Genomic DNA, 14,163 nt, shown 5'->3' on the forward strand with positions numbered 1-14,163 from the left:
CCGGGTAGGGTGCGGGGGCCAGGTGCTCGGCTCCCATCCTCAGCTGGTCGAACGCTCCTCGGAAGAGGATGTTCGCCCCGCTACCGCCGTCGACGAGGGTCCGCCAGACGTTGCGGTTGGCGATGCCCAGAATGATTACTAGTGGGTCATCGTGGGGGTATACCACCCCCTCACAGTCTTCGGCTGTGAACAGGATGTTCGGCGCCGGTGACTGGGACTGCCGAAGCTCAGCCTGATGAATCTGATGGGTTAGACCCCTCAGTTGGCGTTTGGCTGTGCCTCGCGAGATTCCCCCGGAAATAACTAGGATGTCGAGGGACTCCTTGCCCTGAGGTCCCTTATCCTTCTTCCGAGCGAAGTTGAGGTCCTGCCGAGAATCTTTTTCAGCTTTTTTCTCCTCGCGCCTGTCCGCGAGGTATTGGCTCAGGTACCCCTTGCGGACCAGATCCTCAATCTGGTCCTTCAGCTGGACGCAGTCCTCGGTGCGATGTCCGGGTGAGTCATGGAACTCGCACCACTGGTCCTTTCCCCTCGTCTGATGCCAGGGAGGCAACGGACGAGGTTTTTTGAATCTCCCCTCGTCCTTCGTCGTGCTGAAAATCTTAGCACGAGGAAGGGAGAGTGGAGTGTATGAATCGTACCTTCCCGTGTAGGGAAAGTGTCTTTCCTTCTTCGGCTCGGCAGCAGAGGACGGTTCTGAGGCCTTAGCCTTCCCTTTCCTCTGCGCCGAGACTTCGGGCTGCTGCCCTTTCGGCTTGTCAATTCTCGGACGAGACTGAGACCTGGATCTGTTCCACTCCTCGGCTCGGATGAACCTATCCGATGCTTCCAAGGCTTCCTCCAGGGTCTGCGGGGGATGCATGACCATGAAGTCCAGGAACTTTCCAGCTTGGAGGCCGTTCCGTAGCGCGAACACGGCCAGGCCTTGATCCAGGCTTGTGATTCCGGATGACTCGTTGCTGAAGCGAGTCAGATAGTCGCGGAGGCTCTCGTCCTCCGCCTGCTGCAGACTCATTAGCTCTGCAGTGGTCTTCTCTCGGCGGTTGGCCGTAGAGAATTTGCTCTTGAACTTGTTGGAGAGGTCGTTCCAACCGGTTATGGAGCCTTCCTTGAGCCCTTTGGTGATCCAGGATTGGGCAACACCTTTGAGGGTCGTAGGAAAGTATTTACACCAGGTAGCCTCAGACCTCGGGTTCAGATACATGTGCCCCTCGTAAGAGGCAATGTGATCCTTAGGATCTGAGGTACCATCGTAAGTAATATGTGCCGGGATTTTGACCGTTGGCACATGCTCTTCCAGAATCCACTTCTGGAAGGGCGAGTTCGATGGAACCATGACCGCCTTCCCCTTGTACCCGGCCTCAGGGACCTCGCTCCCTCCTCTCTCAGAGGTGGAAGTGGTTTTCGTCCCCGGCTGAGACAAGGTTGGGTGGGGTCCGGTATCCTCTGGGAAGGTGAGGCGGCTATGCACACTCACCTCCCTCGAACCCAAGCGTTCGTGAACGCTTTGGCGGGCGAATTCCGGGTCCTTGTAGGGACCCATGGAATTCTGAGCTTCAGAGTGGTCAGAGGGTTGAGGGTTCCTCCTCCTCTCCTTACTGGAGTTTCGGGTGTCCCCTCGCCACCTCTGGCCGAGTTGTCTATGTGGTGGAACTTGTCCACCATCATCCTGACCGATCCTCCTTTTCAGGTTTCTCGGCTGGTGATCATCAGGCATCTGGATTGGAGCCCCTTGAGCTTTAAGGAACTCCATGCAGATGGCCACTGCTCTGGCCACTTCCTCGGTGGAGGGTCCGGAGGGAGGAGTCTCCCGCGGATGTGACCTGGATTGCACGCTATGGCGCGGCGGGGAGTTCCTCGCACCTGAGCCACTCGGTCTCGGGGATGGCCCCGGCTGCCGAGTGTGGTGCGAGGTGTTCTCCTCCTGGAGGCTAGGACCTCTTGAGGCTTCCCTTTCCGGAGAAATGGGGGCCTCCGATTCGGAAGAGGCTTGCTCCGGGGAGGGATAAACCGGCTGGCGTTCCCTCACCGTGATCTGGCCTCCTCCCTTCTTAGCCTTCTTGGAACTCTTTCCACTCTTAGTCATGGCGACTGCCGGAGTGTTTGATGACTGACGCGAAATTTAGTAGCGGTCCCCACAGACGGCGCCAAATTGTTTCGGATGAAAACAATCGAATCTCGGAAGATCCTTTTATCTTGAGGGAACTTGGTCTCGGTCCGAACGACGCAGGAGCCGAGGGTTTCCTGCACAACAAATACACGTAAACTAGCCTCGGGGGGACGCCGAGGAAGGCCCCTCCGATGCTTAAGTCAGTATATTAGAGAGAGAAAGCTGTGCAAGAGTTTAGTTGCTTGAGGCTTTTTTGTCTTACCAAGAATTGACCAAATTGTTGGCTTTTATACCTTGGCTAATGAAGGAGGCGGATTGGGCCCGGAAGTCAGTTGGGCTGGGCCAAGCTGATTGGGCCGTTGACTGACCTTGACATGGCTTTGAGGATGTTGATTTTTGACTTTAGCACATTTGGAGAGTTGAACCTTAGCCTTGGGCTTTTAATTGGATCATTCAGTGACCAGGCCCAATTGGACTAAATTGGACCCAAACAACTCTTATATAAGATGCTTTGCTAATCTAGCTTTTTGCGTCACTCTGACATCTGTGCTACTGCTAATGTGATATACTTATCTACTCTACAATATTAGAGCATAACTTCATTCTTGTCTTTGTAAGTTCATCGTCCTATCCCTTATTTATTTTCACTTTATTAAGAGTTTTATTGAGCGAATGGATAAATTTATTTACCCTGTATGAGATTTTATTATGTATGAGTCAATCTTTCTAGGAGAATTATTAAAATAAATAAATAAATAACCGAGATACAATAATCTTATTAAAACAAAGGCAGTACTTAAAAATTGAGGCAAAAAAGTACTTTTTCTTAAGGTTCCCTACGCGGAAAAATGTTTATAACTCAATAAAGAAGTCGGTCAACATTTTATCAATTCATTTTTAATACAAGATGCAAAGTTTCATCAATCATCAGTATATATGATCTGTGCCTTACTTTGTGATTAAATTAACTATGTATGATTTACTTTGTTATTGAAAGCTTCTTTTTGGAGTTTTGACATGCTAGTTGTGATGTACAAGAGGAATATATACCATAATAATCTCTAATTAGAGGAGAAAAAAGGTTGTTAGTGTGGCTTTTAGTTACTTTAATGGTATCTAAAGACGTTTAGGGTTTATTTTATTTATAATTGAAATGTACTCTGTATAAGAAACAATAATGAATTTAACAATCTTCTCAAATTAGAGAATATCTAAGCTATATTATTGTTCAATACACTATGATTATTATTATAAATATGGAGTATCGATTATAATGCATTTAGTCTATTTTTAAATAAAAAGAATAGAATTAAATTAAATGAAATAAATAGGTAAAATAATTATTATCCGGTTAACCGGCTTGGCCTTAGAAATTACTTTATATAGATTATAGAGTATGAATAGAGAAATAAAAAGCTTATAAATTGAAGATATAACTACTAACAGGTGATTGACTGATTGCTTTCAATAAGGTTCAATCTCGATCATCATGTTTATAAGGAAGCAAATAGTATAAATAGCACACTAAATGTCTTCTCTAGACTCTAGGTCATATGACAAAAAGTTACAAATTACTCCCTAATAAATAAATCTTTTTAAATTGGTCATAGGTTGAAGAAAACTTTCTTTACAACTCACATTGCAACTCACAAGTTAAGGAAAAATCACTACTAGAAATAGGCTAAATTCCGACGGAAAAATTCCGTCGGAAACACCCTGAAATCTGTCGGAAATAGGGTTTCCGTCGGAAGAGGTTGTCGGAAAATTAGTTGTAGGAAAAATGAACTTTTCCGATGAAAATTCCGTCGGAAACACTATTCCGACGGAAAAATATTTTCAGGTACTGGAATAATCCGTCGGAAATTTCCGACAGAATTTCCGTCGAAAATTGCTTTTTTGAAATTTTAAAAAAATACGCCGCGCCACTACGGCACGGCGTATCACCGCGTATCACCACCTCTTACCACCAAAAAACACAAAATCCCAACCCCTAACTCATAACGGAATTCCAGAACCACCCCACCACCCATAACCACCAGATTTACCACCCCACCCACAAACCCCAAATCTACCACCCCACCCACAACCACCAGATCTACCACCCAACCCGAACTTCAACAGCCCACCCAAACTAAACCCCCCCCAACCTAAGCACCACCCACCGCAGCCCCTATCCCACCATTAAACACCACCATCGACACCAAATCCACCTTCAAACACCGCCACCGACACCCACCCTAGCCCCTTCCCACCTTTTAACACCACCACACCAAAAATAAACCCCAAAAAACACAAAAATTAGCAAAAAAAAAAAAAACTAAAAATAACCCCAATAATCGAAATCAACCCAAAAATACGAAAATTGAGACAAAAAAATCGAAAAAACACCACACAAATAAACCAATAGATCTACATATTTAACAAGAATTTCATAAAGAAAATTAAAAAAAAAACGTTAATTAAACCACAAAAATTAAAGGAAATATATAATTATACAATCATCTAATAAAATTTATAAATTAACATTACAATTTCATAAAAAATTAACTAAATTATGCGCATGTACGTGGTCGCCGTTCTTGTTGTGGTCGTCGTTGTTTTTGTAGTCGTCTTCGGTGTTGTTGTAGTCGTCTTCGTTGTTGTTTCTTGATCTTTATGGTATTGTTGTTGTTGGTGGTGGTAGGGGGTGAAAGAGGAGATGAAAGGAGGAGGAATGAGAGAGAAAGAGAGGAAAGAGGACGAGAGAAGGGCGGACGAAGGGGATGAGGAGAGAGAAAGAGAAGAAAGGAAAGGAGGGGGATTAAGGAGAGAGAAAGAAGAGGAAAGAGAAGTGAGGGAAAAAAAAGGGGCGGCTAGGAGGATTAGGGTTAGAGGTTAAATACCACACAAATATTTTTTTCCCCTTTTTTTTTATAGTTTTTCCGTCGGAAATTTCCAACGGAATATTGTTCCGTCGGAAATTACCTTCTCCGACGGAATATTCTGTCGGAATGTCCAATTATTCCGACGGATTTATTTTCCGTCGGAAATTTCCGACGGAGTTTTTTAATTCGTCGGAATTGTCCGACGGAAATTAAATCCGTCGGAAAATATCGATTTTTCCGACGGATTTTCAGGTCCGTCGGAACTGGTCCGTCGTTATTTGACCTGATTCTTGTAGTGAACATTGCCATGTGAGATCTTGTTAGATTTTTCTCGATTTATACTTTCATATTATCACATTTTTATATTTTTACTTATTAAAAAAAATGTAATAATTGAAACAATATATTGACAAATATAAAAATAGAAGTAGTGCAAGTAATAAGAAGCAAATAAAATACCTAGCTAGTTCTATATTTTCAAGGAAGAATGGTGGTAAAAACATACTCTAAATTCTGTTCAAAAAAAAAACTCTAAATTAATTTTGTCATTTTAACAGTAATTGTTTATCCATGGCATTTTCGTAAATAAATAATAAACCAATTTTTTTTTTCACTAGTAGAAAAACGTACATTTGCATCGCCATATTTGCGTCACTCATTAGAAAGAACGAAGCAAATGTTAAATTTTACCATCCTGAAATGTTATTTGCGTCGCATATTTATCAAGAAGCGACGCAAATAACTGTTGTATCGCAGATTTTTATTATTTGCGTCGCTCTTATTTATTGAAGCGATGCATATAATAATCTTATTTGCGTCACTCATTTATTGACAAGTGACGCAAATGAGTGAGTGAATAAATTGCGTCACTCTTTTAATAAATGAGCGACGCAAATGACTAATATACAACATTATGTTTTTGTTATTTGCGTCGCATTTTAATAATGAAGGGACGCAAATGTATCTTTTGCATTTAGGTTATTTCATAATTTTGACCTTAGTTTTTCACGCCTACCTTCCACTAAACAAAAAGAAAAAACAAGTTGCAACTCCAGTGAATTTCTACAGCCAAAACACCCACAAATTCGACCCTTAAATCCAACAAATTCGGCCAAAAAAACACCGATTCCTCAGCAAATTCAACATTCAAAATCGCAATCAAGTTGAAGGCTTATAATCGGCAGCAAATTTGAGCAATTTCGAGCAAAAATTTGGACCAAAAACCCTAAGAAATCCGAACCCATAAACCCCAGAAAAATTGAGCATTTCCCACAAAAATTCCCCCATTTTGAGCAAAAAATCTACTCAAAACCATAGGAATTCGAACCCTAGAAACCCCAAAAAATTCAATTAAAAATCCTGGCCTCATATTCGAGCAATGACTGAAAGTTTCGATTGGAAAAATCGATTAATTTCGCCCCCAAAAACACCGGGGAAGTTCTAGCAAATTACAGCAACAATAATTGAAGTTTGATTAGTGTAGCAGTTTGACATTGTTGAATTTGTTGAGTTTATTTCACCTAAGGTAAGATTTCTTGTATTTAGTGAAGTTGTATATTTTTTTTTTGTCCAATTCATTAGTTCTGTTCTAGGGTTTTTTTATTTTTGATTTGTGTTTCTGTAATGCGTAAACATTTCATGAAATTGAAGTCATAATTGCTATAGAACTCAGAATATGGTTTGAGGGAATGGCTCATTCATTTAGTTTAAAATGCAATTTATAATTTCTGAAAATGGTTTGCAGTTTTGTTCTCTGAAAATGTGTTGAAAATGTCAATGAAAATGTCAAAAAGTATTGAGAATGTTAACTTGGACTCGAGTATTAATGTCTAACAAAGTAACAATGACGAGTTCTTGTGCTCTGCAGCCTGATATCACGGCACCAGGAGTGAATGTCTTAGCTGCATACTTTGGAGCTGTAAGTCCAACAGAGGAACCTTATCCCATAAGCGTAGAGTTTCCTTTATGTTAGACTCGGGTACTTCTATGTCTTGCCCTCATATATCTGGGTTTGCTGGCCTTCTCAAGACTCTGTACCCTACATGGAGCCCTGCCGCAATAAGATCTGCTATAATGACTACCGGTAACCCTGCAACTCTTTTTCTGATCTACTTATTATTTGGATTGAAGTCATGAGCATATGAAACATTTCTGGACAAAATCTAGATAATATATGACATTTTACATTTTATTTTGTGGCAGCTACAGTCAAATATAACACAGAGAAGCCAATGCTGGATGCATATTTCACAACAGCCGATCCATTCGCCTATGGAGCAGGACATGTTAGACCAAACAGTGCCATGGATCCAGGGCTAGTCTATGACTTAACCACACGCGATTATTTAGAGTTCCTTTGCTCTCTTGGCTATAACAAAACCATGCTCCAGTCCTTTGATCCTTCCTACAAATGGCAAGCATCAAACACTAAAAGTAGTGGCCTATTGAACTTCAACTACCCTTCAATCACAATGCCTAAACTATCTGGCTCAGTCACTGTCACTCGAACAGTTAAGAATGTGGCAGAGGCCTCGACTTATGAAGCTCGTGTGACCCAACCAAACGGCGTTGAGGTCACTGTGGAACCGAAGTCTTTGCAGTTCACGAAAGCTGGAGAAGAGAAGAGTTATAAGGTGACCCTCAAAGCTCAAGCTGGTGGCTTGCCAGCAGGGTACGTTTTCGGAGAGTTGATATGGTCAGATGGAAATCACTTTGTTAGGAGCCCCATTGCAGTTGCTGCAACAGTTTAATAGCGTCTTACTGTCAAATGTAGTTGTTAACTTGATGCTTGCAAACAATTTGTAGGTCCATTTGAAAAATTTACACAGGTTACCATGATCGTCCCATTAACAGGACAACGGTATTCAAATAAACTGACAGAAAATTGCATTGCATTCTGGAAGGCCATCGGAATCTACACCGATGAAGAAGCAAAGGCGGTTGAAAAATTCCTTGACATCTTTAAGGACAAGAAGTTTCCACAAGGGCATTCTATTTTGTTTACACAATCACTCTGGGATCACCAACGGTTAGTAACATATATTATGTTCAATAAAATTAATTTAAGTTCATGCAATGTGGATGTTTTAGTCTAAGAAGTTAGAACTCAATTTGGTGTGTATCTTGAATTTCATGTGTTAAACAGATAGGATTTTCCAAGCATGATAGCATTCCAATTGTTGGAAGTGCTGTGATAGAGAACAAAAACTTGGCAGAGGCTGTACTAGAATCCATTTCAACACAGGGGCCTTTATTTTAGCTTTAGCCATTAAAGCTCTGTATTAGAATTGATAGTCTTGGTTCTTTATGACATGGTTGACTGATTGATACTTGAGCATTGTTGTGTCAAGTATGGGCAAACTAGCCATTTTGATATGCTTGTGTTATAGTGATCTCTTGTAATCAGTAATCAGATTTAGTGGTTGTTTGACATTTGTCTTGACAGAGGACTACTTTTTGGGTTTTGGTTTTGGCTATTTATAGAAATTTGAGATTTGTTACTTCCTTCTTGATCTTATATATTTTCTTAATCGTTCTAAATTCAATCAAAGACATGATCCCTGATGCGACACATATTTGCTGCTGTTGATTCAATGTAAAGCTATTTATCACCCAATGCTTTTAGGTGGAGCTGGGCATCAATATCTTGCTACTATGTGACGTGATCACGTTGATTCTTAAATGGTCTCTTCAATGTGATTGTACCTTTTTTTTTTTTATAAATAAGTGTGATTGTACTTTGTTAATGCTATGTTACCTGAACTAAGTATCTTGACCTTTGGGAAGAATTTATAGTTTGATTTATACATGGGATAATGTTCTAGTTTGAGGAGAAAAGAAGGATGCCAATGGATGCACTTTAGAGAGGGTAAAATTTATGGAGAAGCAACTTAGATTCAACTCAGTTCCGGATTTGTACTAGTTTTTCACTTTTTCATTGTGGATAGCACAACAAGCTCTTTAACTAATTGATAGCAGAGCAAGCTCTTGATCTTTTTTATTGTTGATCGAATATCAAGCTCTTTTAAAGTATGATTTAAAGGAAACAACCACTTTCTTGCAAATTTATGGGTAAATCTAATAAGTACTTGAGAGTTGAGACTAGGGCAAGTATTATTGTTCGCCGTAACTACCTTCATTACATCAAGAAGTACCAAAGGCAAGTATTAGCTATTTTGTTTTCCCAAGTGCTGTTGTGTTATATGTGATTGTTCGGTATTCTTATTATTTTGTTTGTTGTTATGTTGCTTGCAGGTACAAGAAGAGGCATTCAAACATCCCTGCACATGTGTCACCCTGTTTCCGTGTCAAGGAAGGAGACCACGTTATCATTGGTCAATGCAGGTCAGTTGCTCTTGGAGCACTTTGGTTGATATTGTGTTATTTGTGTATATTTCTAACAGATCTCAGTGTTTAACTTGATCATATTTCCCTGATAATTATCCAGGCCTATCTCAAAGACAGTGAGGTTCAATGTGTTGAAGGTGATTCCAGCTGGAGCTGCTGCTGGTGGAAAGAAGGCTTTTGCCGGAATTTAAGGTGTTTTTTGGATAGATATTGTGATGTAGCTAAGATCTATCACAGGGCTTGGAAATTAGTATTGTTTGCAGACCCTTGAATTTTGATACTTGAAGCATTTTCATGATTACTAAATACTATGTTTCTTTTGTTAAAATCATATTGGGAAATTGTAGTACAAACATCTTTATGGTATCAAATGTTTTGTCTTAGGACCTCCCGCAAGTTTTGGCAATATAGTTGCAATGACTCCCTTTCAATTATATTAGCGTTAGCATATAACTTTATACCACTAGCAAGGAAAACATGTACTACAAACATATACAAGGCAATTATTATAATTAAAAAACACAAAAATTAACCTCATTTGCGTCGCTCATTAAACAAACAAGTGACGCAAATAAAGCAATTTTGTATTGTCTAGACAGTTATTTGCGTCACTCCTATATAAACAAGTGACGCAAATAACAAACAAGAAGTTTATCTGAAGAGTCATTTGCGTCGCTCTTTTATTAAGGAGTGACGCAAATAACAAACAAGAAGTTTATTAGAAGAGTCATTTGTGTCGCTCCTTTATAAAGGAGTGACTCAAATAAGAGTCATTTGCGTCGCTCTTTTATAAAGGAGCGACGCAAATGACTTTTATTTGCGTCGCGAGCAGTTGCGTCGCTCATAGAAGCGACGCAAATACACTATAAATGAGCGACGCAAATGAACCTTTTTCTACTAGTGTTTAAAAGGTGAGCTCTATAGTTGAGATTGGATAAAGTTGTTGATTTATTTACAAAAATGCGAAGTATATGACTTAGAGGTGATCAACATTGACCCAGCCCGCTAGCCCGACCCGATCCGACCCGAAAATAGGGTGGGTTTGGGCAAGCATAAAAACGCATTTTTAGTTAAAAAGTCCAAACTCGGCCCAAAAAAGCCCGTTTTGGCCCAACAAGCCCACTACTTTTTTACGGGTTTGGCAAAATAAATTGTGTTAAGGCCCATCCCGGCCCGATTTTTTATCACCTCATCACCTCTATACATGATAAACAAAAATTGTTAATTTTCATTGAGAGTAACTAGGGCAAGCTCATAATTTAGGATCCCACCTTAATTATATAAAGAACATTATGCAATTAAACTACTACCTGGCTAGTTCTTACGTCCATTATTACTCCCTAGCTAGTACTCCGTAATTATATAGCCTAACTTTGCACATTTGTAACCTACATTCCCACTAGCTATTTCATGTGTTTAAATGGCAAAATTTAATTGCGTAATTCATTAAAGGTTTTTAAATAAACCACCATTACTTTTTTCGAACTTGTACCACTTGAAGGTTTAAAAGTGGCAAGAAAGGGATTGGTCAAGTATAGTCTACTTGCTAATTAAGTGGCAGTAATAGCTAGCTAGGCTACTACATTTGCTCGGGGAAAGATCAAATATTCAATTGCATGCCACATTTATGAAATTAACACGACTCAATAATTGAGTTTTTTTTTTTTTGGTCAAATTTGCCTCAATCTAGATACAGTTAGGTCCTATTCTTTTGAGCTATTATGTAATTATGCTTTGCTGATTTATATGGCCTGTTTTACTAATACCTGCTAAAATATGAGCTTCTACAAGATCAAAATAACAAGCCCTTAACATATGTACCCTATACAAGTATACATATTTTAAGGAATCCATGTAATAGATTGAGAGGTAAAACATGACCCATATGATGATGAAATCGAGAAATAGAAAGAGTACGAAGTATATATGGGGAAACGTGTAATATTAAAATTACGATTGAATTGTAATACTACAGTACTACTGATATGACTTTTATTTTTACATGATATAGGTTGGACTTAAACTTCATTTGTCGTTGTAAAAAAAATAAAATAAAATACATTTGTATGGTTGAGCTGACTATAAATAACATTAACTTATTTTACTGGTTTTTTGAAGCATAATTATATGCTACGCTCGATATATAAGAAAGAGAATAGATATATTATATTGTTAGTTCGAATAATAATGCTAACCCCAAATTACTCCTACAGGGAGTAGTCCTACCCAATCAAACCGTTTAAAAATATGAGATATTACTATGATTAAAGACTTGATCTTGCATTAAGTCGAAGTAATAAAAGTTGGACTTTTTTTAATTTTAAAGGGTGATTCTTTAAACCTGGCTTTCATGAAAGAATAACTTTTAATATGACTATGTCTTACAATCTATTATTGTAAATTCATTTTATATATACGTAGCACATACCTGTATGTACTCCCTAAAAAAAAAAAAAGACTTGGGATTGATTTATATAAGTAATGATTAATATTTTTCCCTAAAAAAAAAATATAAGTAATGATTAATATTTGATTACTAAAAGTATTAAACAGATTAATAATATTGAGTAGGAGTATCTTAAAAAGCAATCTTCTGCAAAAGAGGAGCAAGATGACAGAGGGTTTCTTTTTTGATGAAAAAGATGACAGAAGCTTAAGCTTTACTGTACTAGAATAGAAAACAATACAGTGCTTTTGGTCGTTATTCTAAGCGATTTGCAACCCAATTTGGAGGTGGAAAATCCAAATTTGGAAAGCTTAAAATTCCTCTCCTATTTCAACCTAAATCAAAATATCATTTTCTCACCCCACAACAAATAATAGAGAAAAGGAATAAAACATCATTTTCGCTGACTATATTCTAATATTCATCCTCTCTCTCTTTATTTTTTTATAAACAATTACTGTATATATGTACACAAACATAAATTATGTTGTATCTAAAAGAAAATTGTACTAAGTAAGCAAGAAGTTATTGAAATTTTTTTTGATATCACAATACTTGCTTGTCAATTGATGATAAGTTCTGATTTTCAAAGGTCTTATTAAAAGAAGATTGGTAAAATATAATCTTAACTTTACTCGATTAGCAAAATATTATCAAAAATTTGCTCAAAACAACATGATTGTGGTCAGATTACTCAAATGTTTATGATTACATAGTTATATATATGGTCAGATTGCAAATATATCACATATATGGCTACAATAAGTTGTATTAATCTTTTTTTTTTTTTTAATTTAAATTGATTATTTCTAAACACTATTATTTTAATAGTTAGAGCATGGCCCTTGCCCCCTTGGTGGAGGCACATTGACAATAGTAGTTCAACTAAAAATTTGGGAAAATTTACTCAACTTATAAGAGTTAATATTAACAAATATCCTTCTTAGCTTATTAATTACCATAACTCTAATAAATCCTCACATAATTAATTATTTAATTATTTGAATCCACCATTGAGCATGAAATCGTGCATATATATGCTGGTTAAAAATTGCCATGCATGGTGACTGATGAGTTTACATTCACTAGTCTACAGTACGTATTTCACTAATTCAAAATAAATTAATAATACAAGTATAGTAAACGAGTGGGTGGAATCTAAGGAAATTATGCTAATAGAATTAAGTTTCTTCTCAACTATATTTCATGAGTTGTTATTATACTCTAGAGACTAGATGCATATTGACGATATTGTACAATTACTATATTCATTCTTTCTCTATCTTCTTATTTATATGGTCAAACTTTAAGATTAACTTTTATTATAATATCATACGATGTATATCAATAGTAATGTTAAAGTATAACTCCCATATATGGAACGTATGTGATGAGTGTCTGATACTCTGATGTTAAATAAGAAATAAATTTTACAAAATTAAGGCTAATTACCAATTAATTTTGGGATAAACCCTCATTTCATCTTAAAAAAAAGTAGACTCTCTCTTAATATAATGACGGTTTTATTACTTGTATGTGATCTGGCCAATATCACAAATTTAATAGTCACTATATGAACAGGATATTATATGCAAAATAAATAGAAAGATTTTTTAGGAACAGAGGTAGCTTCTCAAGATTTTTTTTTATTTATTATTATTTTATTTTTTTCTCTGAAAAGAAGGACAATTATTCTAATATGCTTTCTCTTGGCTTGTACAAGGACTATGGTTGTTTAAAATACCCTCAGCTTTGAATCTTGTTGAGCACTATAGATAATGAATATATTCTGTGTAATACCTCTCAAATTGGTTTAGATGAACAGGGTATGTTCTTATTGATTGAACTGAGCTGAACTGAACTGAATTGAACTGAATTGATCTGAAATGAATTGAACTTATTAGAGGTGAACTGAACTGATTAGAGCTGAACTGAACACTACAAGAAAAATATCTTTTCGTAGCGATTGTACATTCGCTACAATATACAAGTATGTTTGTGAAATAATTAAGGAAGTCGTATCATTTTACAATCGTCATGGTTTTCCCATATAAAATCGATACGGAAAACATAATAATACATATATATCCACACTATTTTTTACACATTTATATAATTTTGAGAAATCTTATCGTTTACAATCGCCACTAAATCCTAAAAATTGATACGAAAAGCCTTTTCAACACTAGATATATAAATATTGTTTGACAAAGAATACATAAAATGTATCATAGCTTATTGGTGAAACATTTAATTATAAGAGTTTGAGGTTGCATGTTCGAATCTTGTAAAGAACATACGCATGTTTTTTTTTTTTGCAATTACAATCGATACTAATGGTTAAAATAATCGCTACAAAAAGGTTATTTTCTTGTAGTGGAACTGAATATTTTATA

The 14,163-nt window shown here is 37.4% G+C and overlaps 1 protein-coding gene across 10 annotated transcripts; it reads left to right on the forward strand.

Moving 5' to 3' along the window:
• The first annotated feature begins 5,881 nt into the window (after positions 1–5,881).
• Positions 5,882–9,729, forward strand: LOC110692746 (40S ribosomal protein S11-3-like). Of its 10 annotated transcripts, none has more exons than XM_021869801.1 (6): positions 5,891–6,499; positions 6,842–7,057; positions 7,177–7,669; positions 7,780–8,002; positions 8,799–9,318; positions 9,422–9,729. In XM_021869801.1, exons 2-4 carry the CDS (start codon positions 6,940–6,942, stop codon positions 7,787–7,789), a joined length of 621 nt encoding a protein of 206 aa, XP_021725493.1. In that variant the 5' UTR covers positions 5,891–6,499; positions 6,842–6,939; the 3' UTR covers positions 7,790–8,002; positions 8,799–9,318; positions 9,422–9,729. The 10 variants fall into 10 exon arrangements, 9 of the variants coding, with proteins under 9 accessions (XP_021725493.1, XP_021725489.1, XP_021725491.1 ...); XM_021869802.1 differs by having other exon boundaries at positions 5,892–6,499; positions 7,177–7,645; XM_021869804.1 differs by having other exon boundaries at positions 5,925–6,499; positions 9,229–9,318.
• The last annotated feature ends 4,434 nt before the right edge of the window (positions 9,730–14,163 follow it).

This window comes from Chenopodium quinoa, unplaced genomic scaffold (genome assembly GCF_001683475.1).
Source record: "Chenopodium quinoa cultivar QQ74 unplaced genomic scaffold, ASM168347v1, whole genome shotgun sequence".
Classification (NCBI taxonomy): domain Eukaryota; kingdom Viridiplantae; phylum Streptophyta; class Magnoliopsida; order Caryophyllales; family Amaranthaceae; genus Chenopodium; species Chenopodium quinoa.

Bases quoted from the DNA above. Each gene is read 5' to 3' on its own strand.
- LOC110692746 (XM_021869797.1), top strand. From the start codon at position 6,940: ATGTTAGACTCGGGTACTTCTATGTCTTGCCCTCATATATCTGGGTTT. The intron at 7,058-7,176 runs GTAACCCTGCAA...ATTTTGTGGCAG, and splicing joins ATCTGCTATAATGACTACCG to CTACAGTCAAATATAACACA.